General features: G+C 50.2%; 1 protein-coding gene across 2 annotated transcripts in view; it reads right to left on the bottom strand.

The window, feature by feature from the left end:
- Positions 1–1,285: 1,285 nt before the first annotated feature.
- The window catches only part of LOC115149722 (low density lipoprotein receptor adapter protein 1), a 103,773-nt gene continuing 91,681 nt past the window's right edge, over positions 1,286–13,377 (bottom strand). Inside the window, exons 9-10 of one of the 2 annotated variants that reach the window (XM_029692659.1) lie at positions 3,843–3,880; positions 1,286–1,354 (exon numbers count right to left, since the gene is read on the bottom strand). In XM_029692659.1, the coding sequence (XP_029548519.1) occupies positions 3,844–3,880 (37 nt within the window). In that variant the 3' untranslated portion in view covers positions 1,286–1,354; position 3,843. The remainder of the gene's footprint in view (positions 1,355–3,842; positions 3,881–13,377) is intronic. The other variant, XM_029692622.1, reaches the window with a different exon arrangement.

Here is a 13,377-nt window from a genome sequence, read left to right on the forward strand (position 1 = left end):
TCCTCTAGGGGGGGGTGGTGTCTTCCTCTAGGGGGGGTGGTGTCTTCCTCTGGGGGGGGTGGTGTCTTCCTCTGGGGGGGTGGTGTCTTCCTCTAGGGGGGGGTAATGTCTTCCTCTAGGGGGGGTGGTGTCTTCCTCTATGGGGGGTGGTGTCTTCCTCTGGGGGGGGTGTCTTCCTCTAGGGGAGGGGGGGTTGGTGTCTTCCTCTGGGGGGGTGGTGTCTTCCTCTGGGGGGGGTGGTGTCTTCCTCTGGGGGGGGTGGGGGTGTCTTCCTCTAGGGGGGTGGGGGTGGTTGTGTCTTCCTCTGGGGGGGGGGGGTGGTGGTGTCTTCCTCTAGGGAGGGTGGGGGTGGTGGTGTCTTCCTCTAGGGGGGGTGGTGTCTTCCTCTAGGGGTGGTGGTGTCTTCCTCTAGGGGGGGTGGTGTCTTCCTCTAGGGGGGGTGGTGGTGTCTTCCTCTATGGGGGGGTGGTGTCTTCCTCTAGGGGGTGGTGTCTTCCTCTAGGGGGGGTGGTGGTGTCTTCCTCTAGGGGGGGTGGTGGTGTCTTCCTCTAGGGGGGGTGGTGGTGTCTTCTCTAGGGGTGGTGGTGTCTTCCTCTAGGGGGGTGGTGGTGTCTTCCTCTAGGGGGGGGTGGGGGTGGTGTCTTCCTCTGGGGGGGTGGTGTCTTCCTCTAGGGGGGGTGGTGTCTTCCCCTGGGGGGGGTGGTGGTGTCTTCCTCTAGGGGGGGGTGGTGCTTCCTCTAGGGGGGGGTGGTGGTGTCTTCCTTGTGGGGGGGGGTGGTGTATTCCTCTAGGGGGGGGTGGTGTCTTCCTCTAGGGGGGGTGGTGGTGTCTTCCTCTAGGGGGGGGTGGTGTCTTCCTCTAGGGGGGGTGGTGTCTTCCTCTAGGGGGGGGGGTGTCTTCCCCTGGGGGGGGTGGTGGTGTCTTCCCCTGGGGGGGGTGGTGTCTTCCCCTGGGGGGGGTGGTGTCTTCCTCTAGGGGGGTGTGGTGTCTTCCTCTAGGGGGGGGTGGTGTCTTCCTCTAGGGGGGTGTGGTGTCTTCCCCTGGGGGGGGTGGTGTCTTCCCCTGGGGGGGGGTGGTGTCTTCCCCTGGGGGGGGTGGTGTCTTCCTCTAGGGGGGGGTGGTGTCTTCCTCTAGGGGGGGGTGGTGTCTTCCCCTGGGGGGGGGTGGTGGTGTCTTCCTCTAGGGGGGGGGGTGGTGTCTTCCCCTGGGGGGGGTGGTGGTGTCTTCCTCTAGGGGGGGTGGTGTCTTCCTCTAGGGGGGGGGTGGTGTCTTCCCCTGGGGGGGGGTGGTGTCTTCCTCTAGGGGGTTCAGAGCTGCATCCTTAGACTGCTGTCCGGACCTTGCCTCTGCCAGGCTGGGAGGGGGAGGGGAGAGAGAGAGAGGGAGAGAGAGAGATGGGTGAGAGATAGAGAGAAAGAGAAAAGACAGAGAGAGAGTTAGAGAGAGAGAAGGGATAGAGAGGGAACGGAAAAAGCGAGGTGGGGGTTCATACGAGTAAGCCGGAATATGCCTGATACATTGGCAAAAAAGGTTGCAGGGAACAAAGATGTTGAAAGAAGGAGAGAATAAATGTGAAAATAAAGGAGTGATGGAATGACAATGACAAAAGGGGAGAACAGGGGAGAGGAGGAGAGAGGAGGAGAGGAGAGAGAGAGGAGGAGAAGAGAGAGAGAGGAGGAGAGGAGAGGGGAGGGGAAGGGAGGGGAGGAGAGGGGAGGGGAAGGAGAGGAGAGGGGAGGAGAGGTGAGGGGAAGGGAGGGGAGGAGAGGGGAGGGGAAGGAGAGGAGAGGGGAGGAGAGGTGAGGGGAAGGGAGAGGAGAGGGGAGGGGAAGGGAGGGGAGAGAGAGAGGAGGAGAGGGGAGGGGAAGGGAAAGGAGAGGGGAGGAGAGGGGAGGAGAGGGGAGGAGAGGGGAGGAGAGGGGAGGAGGAGAGAGAGAGGAGGAGAGGGGAGGGGAAGGGAAAGGAGAGGGGAGGAGAGGGGAGGGGAAGGAGAGGGGAGGAGAGGGGAGGGGAGAGAGAGGGGAGAGAGAGGAGGAGAGGGGAGGGGAGGAGAGGGGAGGAGAGGTGGCAAGGAGGGGATAGGAAGAGTAGAGGAGAAGGAGTGGAGAGGAGAGAGAGAGGAGGAGAGGGGAGGGGAAGGAGAGGGGAGGAGAGGTGGAGAGGAGAGAGAGAGGAGGAGAGGGGAGGGGAAGGGAAAGGAGAGGGGAGGAGAGAGAGAGGAGGAGAGGGGAGGGGAAGAGAGGTGGAGAGGAGAGAGAGAGGAGGAGAGGGGAGGGGAAGGGAAAGGAGAGGGGAGGAGAGAGAGAGGAGGAGAGGGGAGGGGAAGGAGAGGGGAGGAGAGGGGAGGAGAGGGGAGGAGGAGAGGGGAGGGGAAGGGAAAGGAGAGGGGAGGAGAGGGGAGGAGGAGAGAGAGAGGAGGAGAGGGGAGGGGAAGGGAAAGGAGAGGGGAGGGGAAGGGAAAGGAGAGGGGAGGAGAGGGGAGGAGGAGAGAGAGAGGAGGAGAGGGGAGGGGAAGGAGAGGGGAGGAGAGGTGAGGGGAAGGGAAAGGAGAGGGGAGGAGAGGGGAGGAGGAGAGAGAGAGGAGGAGAGAGGAGGAGAGGGGAGGGGAAGGGAAAGGAGAGGGGAGGGGAAGGGAAAGGAGAGGGGAGGAGAGGGGAGGAGGAGAGAGAGAGGAGGAGAGGGGAGGGGAAGGGAAAGGAGAGGGGAGGGGAAGGGAAAGGAGAGGGGAGGAGAGGGGAGGAGGAGAGAGAGAGGAGGAGAGGGGAGGGGAAGGGAAAGGAGAGGGGAGGGGAAGTGGAGAGGAGAGAGAGAGGAGGAGAGGGGAGGGGAAGGGAAAGGAGAGGGGAGGAGAGGGGAGGAGGAGAGGGGAGGGGAAGGGAAAGGAGAGGGGAGGAGAGGTGGAGAGGAGAGAGAGAGGAGGAGAGGGGAGGGGAAGGGAAAGGAGAGGGGAGGAGAGGGGAGGAGGAGAGAGAGAGGAGGAGAGGGGAGGGGAAGGGAAAGGAGAGGGGAGGAGAGGGGAGGAGGAGAGAGAGAGGAGGAGAGGGGAGGGGAAGGAGAGGGGAGGAGAGGTGGAGAGGAGAGAGAGAGGAGGGGAGGGGAGGGGAAGGGAAAGGAGAGGGGAGGAGAGAGAGAGGAGGAGAGGGGAGGGGAAGGAGAGGGGAGGAGAGGTGGAGAGGAAGGGGATAGGAAGAGTAGAGGAGAAGGAGTGGAGAGGAGAGAGAGAGGAGGAGAGGGGAGGGGAAGGGAAAGGAGGGGTGAGGAGAGGCGAAAGGAGGGGAAAGTAGAGGGGAGGAGAGGGGAGGACAGGACAGGAGAGGAGGAAGGGAGAGGAGGAGTGGAGATGAGAGAGAGAGGAGGAGAGGGGAGGGGAAGGGAAAGGAGAGGGGAGGAGAGAGAGAGGAGGAGAGGGGAGGGGAAGGGAAAGGAGAGGGGAAGGGAAAGGAGAGGGGAGGAGAAGGGAAAGGAGGGGAAAGGAGAAGGGAGGGGAAAGGAGGGGTGAGGAGAGGGGAAAGGAGGGGAGGCGAAAGGAGGGGAAAGTAGAGGGGAGGAGAGGGGAGGACAGGACAGGAGAGGAGGAAGGGAGAGGAGGAGTGGAGATGAAAGGAGACAAAGGTAGAGAGTGCTGTCTGTAGAGGTTCACTGCCTGTCAGGACAGACAGAGACAGATAGGGAATCACAATAGTTTGAGTCCAACTGATACAGACACACACAGAGACAGACAGACAGACAGACAGACAGACAGACAGACAGACAGACAGAATCAAAATACTACTGTACATACAAAAATGTTGATGTATAATAGAATATATATAATTGTATAATAAACATTCTAATGAGCTCACCTCACTTACCAGTGTCCATCTCTTCTACCTCCATGTTGCTGCATGCCGGGTTGAAGAGACAAAACACACCTTATAAATGAAACCATCACACACACACACACACACACACGCACACAGCCACGCACACACACATGCGCACGCAGCCACGCAAACAAATTGCATATCTATTGTATTCAGGGCAAGTTAGTTAGAAGGCTAGTTAGCATGGACAGGGCTAGTTCGTATTAAAGCTAGTTAGCATGGACAGGGCTAGTTCGTATTAGCTAAAACTGGCGGGTGTAGAGAGTATAGAGATATTGTTATCCACGTCGGCACCAACGATGTTAGGATGAAACAGTCAGAGGTCACCAAGCGCAACATAGCTTCAGCATGTAAATCAGCTAGAAAGATGTGTCGGCATCGATTAATTGTCTCTGGCCCCCTCCCAGTTAGGGGGAGTGATGAGCTCTACAGCAGAGTCTCACAACTCAATCGCTGGATGAAAACTGTTTTCTGCCCCTCCCAAAAGATAGAATTTGTAGATAACTGGCCCTCTTTCTGGGATTCACCCACAAACAGGACCAAGCCTGGCCTGCTGAGGAGTGACGGACTCCATCCTAGCTGGAGGGGTGCTCTCATCTTATCTACGAACATAGACAGGGCTCTAACTCCTCTAGCTCCACAATGAAATAGGGTGCAGGCCAGGCAACAGGCTGTTAGCCAGCCTGCCAGCTTAGTGGAGTCTGCCACTAGCACAGTTAGCGTAGTCAGCTCAGCTTTCCCCATTGAGACCGTGTCTGTGCCTCGATCTAGGTTGGGCAAAATTAAAAATGGCGGTGTTCGCTTCTGTAATCTTACTAGTATAAAGACCTCCATTCCTGCCATTATTGAAAGAGATTGTGATACTTCACATCTCAAAATTGGGTTACTTAATGTTAGATCCCTCACTTCCAAGGCAGTTATAGTCAATGAACTAATCACTGATCATAATCTTGATGTGATTGGCCTGACTGAAACATGGCTTAAGCCTGATGAATTTACTGTGCTAAATGAGGCCTCACCCCCTGGTTACACTAGTGACCATACCCCCCGTGCATCCGGCAAAGGCGGAGGTGTTGCTAACATTTACGATAGCAAATTTCAATTTACAAAAAAAAAAACAATGACGTTTTCGTCTTTTGAGCTTCTAGTCATGAAATCTATGCAGCCTACTCAATCACTTTTTATAGCTACTGTTTACAGGCCTCCTGGGCCATATGCAGTGTTCCTTACTGAGTTCCCTGAATTCCTATCGGATCTTGTAGTCATAGCAGATAATATTCTAATTTTTGGTGACTTTAACATTCACATGGAAAAGTCCACAGACCCACTCCAAAAGGCTTTCGGAGCCATCATCGACTCAGTGGGTTTTGTCCAACATGTCTCTGGACCTACTCACTGCCACAGTCATACTCTGGACCTAGTTTTGTCCCATGGAATAAATGTTGTGGATCTTAATGTTTTTCCTCATAATCCTGGATTATCGGACCACCATTTTATTGCGTTTACAATTGCAACAAATAATCTGCTCAGACCCCAACCAAGGAAGATTAAAAGTCGTGCTATAAATTCTCAGACAACCCAAAGATTCCTTGATGCCCTTCCAGACTCCCTCTGCCTACCCAAGGACGTCAGAGGACAAGAATCAGTTAACCACCTAACCGAGGAACTCAATTTAACCTTGCGCAATACCCTAGATGCAGTTGCACCCCTAAAAATTAAAAACATCTGTCATAAGAAACTAGCTCCCTGGTATACAGAAAATACACGAGCTCTGAAGCAAGCTTCCAGAAAATTGGAACGGAAATGGCGCCACACTAAACTGGAAGTCTTCCGACTAGCTTGGAAAGACAGTACCGTGCAGTATCGAAGAGCCCTCACTGCTGCACGATCATCCTATTTTTCCAACTTAATTGAGGAAAATAAGAACAATCCGAAATTTCTTTTTGACACTGTCGCAAAGCTAACTAAAAAGCAGCATTCGCAAATGGAGGATGGCTTTCACTTCAGCAGTAATAAATTTATGAACTTCTTTGAGGAAAAGATCATGATCATTAGAAAGCAAATTACGGACTCCTCTTTAAATCTGGGTATTCCTCCAGGGCTCCATTGTCCTGAGTCTGCACAACTCTGCCAGGACCTAGGATCAAGGGAGATACTAAAGTGTTTTAGTACTATATCTCTTGACATAATGATGAAAATAATCATGGCCTCCAAACCCTCAAGCTGCATACTGGACCCTATTCCAACTAAACTACTGAAAGAGCTGCTTCCTGTGCTTGGCCCTCCTATGTTGAACATAATAAACGGCTCTCTATCCACCGGATGTGTACCAAGCTCACTAAAAGTGGCAGTAATAAAGCCTCTCTTGAAAAAGCCGAATCTTGACCCAGAAATTATAAAAAACTATCGGCCTATATCGAATCTTCCATTCCTCTCAAAAATTTTAGAAAAAGTTGTTGCGCAGCAACTCACTGCCTTCCTGAAGACAAACAATGTATACGAAACGCTTCAGTCTGGTTTTAGACCCCATCATAGCACTGAGACTGCACTTGTGAAGGTGGTGAATGACCTTTTAATGACGTCAGACCGAGGCTCTGCATCTGTCCTCATGCTCCTAGATCTTAGTGCCGCTTTTGATACCATCGATCACCACATTCTTTTGGAGAGATTGGAAACCCAAATTGGTCTACATGGACAAGTTCTGGCCTGGTTTAGATCTTATCTGTCGGAAAGATATCAGTTTGTCTCTGTGAATGGTTCATCCTCTGACAAATCAATTGTAAATTTCGGTGTTCCTCAAGGTTCCGTTCTAGGACCACTATTGTTTTCACTATATATTTTACCTCTTGGGGATGTCATTCGAAAACATAATGTTAAATTTCACTGCTATGCGGACGACACACAGCTGTACATTTCAATGAAACATGGTGAAGCCCCAAAATTGCCCTCGCTAGAAGCCTGTGTTTCAGACATAAGGAAGTGGATGGCTGCAAATTTTCTACTTTTAAACTCGGACAAAACAGAGATGCTTGTCCTAGGTCCCAAGAAACAAAGAGATCTTCTGTTGAATCTGACAATTAATCTGGATGGTTGTACAGTCGTCTCAAATAAAACTGTGAAGGACCTCGGCGTTACTCTGGACCCTGATCTCTCTTTTGAAGAACATATCAAGACTGCTTCAAGGACAGCTTTTTTCCATCTACGTAACATTGCAAAAATCAGAAACTTTCTGTCCAAAATGACGCAGAAAAATTAATCCATGCTTTTGTTACTTCTAGGCTCGACTACTGCAATGCTCTACTTTCCGGCTACCCGGATAAAGCACTAAACAAACTTCAGTTAGTGCTAAATACGGCTGCTAGAATCCTGACTAGAACCAAAAGTTTGATCATATTACTCCAGTGCTAGCCTCCCTACACTGGCTTCCTGTTAAGGCAAGGGCTGATTTCAAGGTTTTACTGCTAACCTACAAAGCATTACATGGGCTTGCTCCTACCTATCTTTCCGATTTGGTCCTGCCGTACATACCTACACGTACGCTACGGTCACAAGACGCAGGCCTCCTAATTGTCCCTAGAATTTCTAAGCAAACGGCTGGAGGTAGGGCTTTCTCCTATAGAGCTCCATTTTTATGGAATGGTCTGCCTACCCATGTGAGAGACGCAGACTCAGTCTCAACCTTTAAGTCTTTACTGAAGACTTATCTCTTCAGTAGGTCCTATGATTAAGTATAGTCTGGCCCAGGAGTGTGAAGGTGAACGGAAAGGCTGGAGCAACGAACCACCCTTGCTGTCTCTGCCTTGTCGGTTCCCCTCTTCCCACTGGGATTCTCTGCCTCTAACCCTTTTACAGGGGCTGAGTCACTGACTTACTGGTGTTCTTCCATGCCGTCCATGGGAGGGGTGCGTCACTTGAGTAGGTTGAGCCACTGACGTGGTCTTCCTGTCTGGGTTGGCGCCCCCCCCCCTTGGGTTGTGCCGTGGCGGAGTTCTTTGTGGGCTATACTCGGCCTTGTCTTCGGACGGTAAGTTGGTGGTTGTAGATATCCCTCTAGTGGTGTGGGGGCTGTGCTTTGGCATAGTGGGTGGGGTTATATCCTGCCTGTTTGGCCCTGTCCGGGGGTATCATCGGATGGGGCCACAGTGTCTTCTGATCCCTCCTGTCTCAGCCTCCAGTATTTATGCTGCAGTAGTTTATGTGTCGGGGGGCTAGGGTCAGTCTGTTACATCTGGAGTATTCTCTTGTCTTATCCGGTGTCCTGTGTGAATGTAAATATGCTCTCTCTAATTCTCTCTTTCTCTCTTTCTTTCTTTCTCTTGGAGGACCTGAGCCCTAGGACCATGCCTCAGGACTACCTGGCATGATGACTCATTGCTGTCCCCAGTCCACCTGGCCATGCTGCTGCTCCAGTTTCAACTGTTCTGCCTGCGGCTACGGAACCCTGACCTGTTCACCGGACGTGCTTGTTGCACCCTCGACAACTACTATGATTATTATTATTTGACCATGCTGGTCATTTACGAACATTTTAACATCTTGACCATGTTCTGTTATAATATCCACCCGGCACAGCCAGAAGAGGACTGGCCACCCCTCATAGCCTGGTTCCTCTCTAGGTTTCTTCCTAGGTTTTTGGCCTTTCTCAGGAGTTTTTCCTAGGGAGTTTTTCCCAGCCACCGTGCTTCTTTCACATGCATTGCTTGCTGTTTGGGGTTTTAGGCTGGGTTTCTGTACAGCACTTTGAGATTTCAGCTGATGTACGAAGGGCTATATAAATACATTTGATTTGATTTGATTTGATTTGATTAAAGCTAGTTAGCATGGACAGGGCTAGTTCGTATTAAAGCTAGTTAGCATGGACAGGGCTAGTTCGTATTAAAGCTAGTTAGCATGGACAGGGCTAGTTCGTATTAAAGCTAGTTAGCATGGACAGGGCTAGTTCGTATTAAAGCTAGTTAGCATGGACAGGGCTAGTTCGTATTAAAGCTAGTTAGCATGGACAGGGCTAGTTCGTATTAAAGCTAGTTAGCATGGACAGGGCTAGTTCGTATTAAAGCTAGTTAGCATGGACAGGGCTAGTTCGTATTAAAGCTAGTTAGCATGGACAGGGCTAGTTCGTATTAAAGCTAGTTAGCATGGACAGGGCTAGTTCGTATTAAAGCTAGTTAGCATGGACAGGGCTAGTTCGTATTAAAGCTAGTTAGCATGGACAGGGCTAGTTAGTTGCCTCCTACCTACACAAATTACTCATAATACAAAATACCTTGCCTCATGGGCTCAAATTAGGGTATATTTTAAAAGGAACAAGCCAGCTGAAATCTAAAAGCATCACATTTTAGATCAGGTAAAATTATTCACACTTCCATAACGCATTAAGAAGCCTGGCCAACGTTTTCAACTCTGTCAAAACGGACATTTTAATGAGTCATGTTTAAAAAACGTTAACCCAATCCAATGCCTGGGGAATATACAGTATATCTAAAATACACTTTGGATAATGTTTTGGATAGTGTATAACATGGCATTTTATTTCACACTGACAATACACAATCTACAGTGATGTATCTGGAAATCAGCTTTCATGTCCCGTTGCCCACATACAACCCTGTATAACCACACAGCAGCGGTCGCTGATTGGCTGAATACCTGGGACACGAGGTGGTTGGAGTTAACAATGCAACAAGACAGAAATACAGTGCCTTCGGTAAGTACTCAGACCCCTTTACTTTTTACACATTTTATTAGGTTACATATTTAAGAATAACAAATAATTAAAGAGCAGCAGTAAATAACAATAGCGGGGCTATATACAGGGGGTACTGGTACAGAGTCAATGTGGAGGCTATATACAGGGGGGTACCGGTACAGAGTCAATGTGGAGGCTATATACAGGGGGTACCGGTACAGAGTCAATGTGGAGGCTATATACAGGGGGTACCGGTACAGAGTCAATGTGGAGGCTATATACAGGGTGTTACGGTACAGAGTCAATGTGGAGGCTATTTACAGGGGGTACCGGTACAGAGTCAATGTGGAGGCTATATACAGGGGGAACCGGTACAGAGTCAATGTGGAGGCTATATACAGGGGGAACCGGTACAGAGTTAACGTGCGGGGCACCAGTGTCGAGGTAATTGAGATAATATGTACATGTAGGTAGAGTTATTAAAGTGACTATGCATAGATAATAACAGAGAGTAGCAGCAGTGTAGAAGGGGGGGGGGCAATGCAAATAGTCTGGGTAGCCATTTGATTAGCTGTTCAGGAGTCTTATGGCTTGGGGGTAGAAGCTGTTTAGAAGCCTCTTGGACCTAGACTTGGTGCTCCGGTACCGCTTGCCATGCAGTAGCAGAGAGAACAGTCTATGACTAGGGTGGCTGGAGTCTTTGAAAATTTCTACGGCCTTCCTCTGACACCGCCTGGCATAGAGGTCCCGGGTGGCAGGAAGCTTGGCCCTGGTAATGTACTGAGCCGTACCCACTACCCTCTGTAGTGCCTTGCAGTCGGAGGCCGAGCAGTTGCATACCAGGCAATGATGCAACCAGTCAGGATGCTCTCGATGGTGCAGCTGTAAAATCTTTTGAGGATCTGAGGACCCATGCCAAATCTTTTCAGTCTCCTGAGGGGGAATAGGTTTTGTTGTGCCTTCTTCACGACTGTCTTGGTGTGCTTGGACCATGTTAGTTTGTTGGTGATGTGGACGCCACGGAACTTGAAGCTCTCAACCTGCTCCACTGCAGCCCCGTCGATGAGAATGGGGGTGTGCTCGGTCCTCCTTTTCCTGTAGTCCATAATCATCTCCTTAGTCTTTATCACGTTGAGGGAGAGGTTGTTGACCTTGCACCACACGATCAGGTCTCTGACCTCCTCCCTATAGGCTGTCTCATCGTTGTCGGTGATCAGGCCTACCACTGTTGTGTCATCAGCAAACGTAATGATGGTGTTGGAGTCGTGCCTTTGCCGTGCAGTCATGAGTGAACAGGGAGTACAGGAGGGGACTAAGCACGCACCCCTGAGGTGTCCCGGTGTTGAGGATCAGCGTGGCGGATGTGTTGTTCAAAAGGTAGATAGCTAACTGGTTAATTTTACAACAGAAAAAATGTTTCTAAATGTTTCTAAATGTTTCTGTAACTGGCTAATTCCTTTCAACGTGGGTTGTGATACACCCGGTTTTATTCTGTTCAGTACAAACATGACGCCCTGTCACCTACTGTAGAACCTTATAAACAAAATCCAGGGAATCAATAACATTGGTCATGTTTTTTTTTGTCCTACCAGATCCGAGAAGGTTCTAGTTAGTCTATCGCTCTGTCCTTCCACTCCTGTTGGATGTAGATGTCTGGTTTATCAGGTCCCAGGCTCCCTTGACTGTTCTGATTTATTTATTTACAAATGAATTACAATTAGTTTTTTGTATTAGCGCCTTCTGTACCTGATAGAGCAGATCTACTCTCATGGAGAAAGAAGTAAGCCATCTGGCACGAGAGACTCATTGGGATGGAGACTACAGCAGACCTAGAAGTTCTGACTGAACGGACGCATATCCATTTACTTTGTGCTGTTATAATTCATGCTATGAAATCTTGAGATTGCATTGAGGTATTTCCCCCTCATAGCAAATAGCTGGCAAAACAATTGAAGCAATGTTCCCACGGCCTATGTGCTCACGGAAGTGGTGCTGGCAGTCACTGAGGGGCAGAGTAGTAAACAGCTTGTTTTTGAACAATTGTTCTTTTTTTAAACATGAAAATGTACCCATTTACCGCACTTGAATGAGCATTTAATACATAATCCATTAATGATATAATAACACACACACACACACACCACAACCTCAGTGTGACTATAGAGATTGGACACAAACTCCCATCTATACTGTAATCATAGAAATTCAAGTCAGGTTCTATAGATTCTATTTCTATACTATCATCTCGGGAATCGTTCTACAAACGGTTCTGGCCTGGTTGGATCAATCCGGGGGCCCAAAATAAAAGGAAAACAAACAAGCAGAAAGAAAGAAACCGTCCCTGCCTCTATTACCCACGAGGCATTGTGATTGATTGTAGTCTTCAAAAGCCCCTCTAGCGGTTCTTCTGACAGCGCCTCTAGCGGTTCTACTGACGGCGTCTCTAGCGGTTCTTCTGACAGCGCCTCTTGCAGTTCTTCTGACAGCGCCTCTTGCAGTTCTTCTGACAGCGCCTCTTGCAGTTCTTCTGACAGCGCCTCTTGCAGTTCTTCTGACAGCGCCTCTTGCAGTTCTTCTGACAGCGCCTCTTGCGGTTCTTCTGATCTGCTGTTTTGTGAGACTTATGTCTCCTATAAAAAGACATGATCTGCTGCCCCACTAACCTTAACAACCACTCATGCTGTCTGTCTCCTATAAAGTATTTCTGGCATCATACACTCCTGACTACGCACTTACACAAGGATTTCTGGGATTGTACACTCCTGATTATTGTGCATCAACCTAATGTGATATTTTCGGGTGTGTAAAGCGTGACTACCAGAGCCAGCCAATGATGAGCTCAGGGGGCTCCGAGCAGTATGTAGCCAGCCAATGATGAGCTCCGGACGCTCCGAGCAGTATGTAGCCAGCCAATGATGAGCTCCGGACGCTCCAAGCAGTATGTAGCCAGCCAATGATGAGCTCCAGAAGCTCCAAGCAGTATGTAGCCAGCCAAGGATGAGCTCCGGACGCTCCAAGCAGTATGTAGCCAGCCAACGATGAGCTCCGGACGCTCCAAGCAGGATGCCATCAGCTTACAGCTCAGAGGTAACTGGTTTGGGTTTTGAATGTAATCGTTATTGTAGAGATGTGTTGTCTATGAGATTTAAAAGCATATAATGTTTGTCTGCCAGCCTGGTCCCAGATCTGTTGTCTTGCCAACTACTATACTCATTGTTATGCCAAACATGTTTGACAATTATCAAAGGAGTTGGCAAGATGGCACAAACAGATCTGGGAACAGGCAATTTATCTGTTGGTATTGTTTCTCAAGGTGACTGTGTTGAGGTCATTATGACAATGAGAAGCCTAGTGTATGCTGTCTGTGTGTGCTTCATTCATAAACCCCTCCTCTGGATGAGTTCCCTTCCCCCCTCAAGGAGGTGACCTCTGGATGAGTTCCCTTCCCCCCTCAAGGAGGTGACCTCTGGATGAGTTCCCTTTCCCTCAAGGAGGTGACCTCTGGATGAGTTCCCTTCCCCTCAAGGCGACCTCTGGATGAGTTCTACGAGGGGCCCATTTTCATAAAGGAGGTGACCTCTGGATGAGTTCCCTTGCCCTCAAGGAGGTGACCTCTGGATGAGTTCCCTTCCCCCCAAGGAGGTGACCTCTGGATGAGTTCCCTTGCCCTCAAGGAGGTGACCTCTGGATGAGTTCCCTTCCCATCAAGGAGGTGACCTCTGGATGAGTTCCCTTCCCCCCAAGGAGGTGACCTCTGGATGAGTTCCCTTCCCCCCAAGGAGGTGACCTCTGGATGAGTTCCCTTCCCCCCAAGGAGGTGACCTCTGG

This window comes from Salmo trutta, chromosome 1, assembly GCF_901001165.1.
Source record: "Salmo trutta chromosome 1, fSalTru1.1, whole genome shotgun sequence".
In the NCBI taxonomy this organism is placed as follows: Eukaryota; Metazoa; Chordata; class Actinopteri; order Salmoniformes; family Salmonidae; genus Salmo; species Salmo trutta.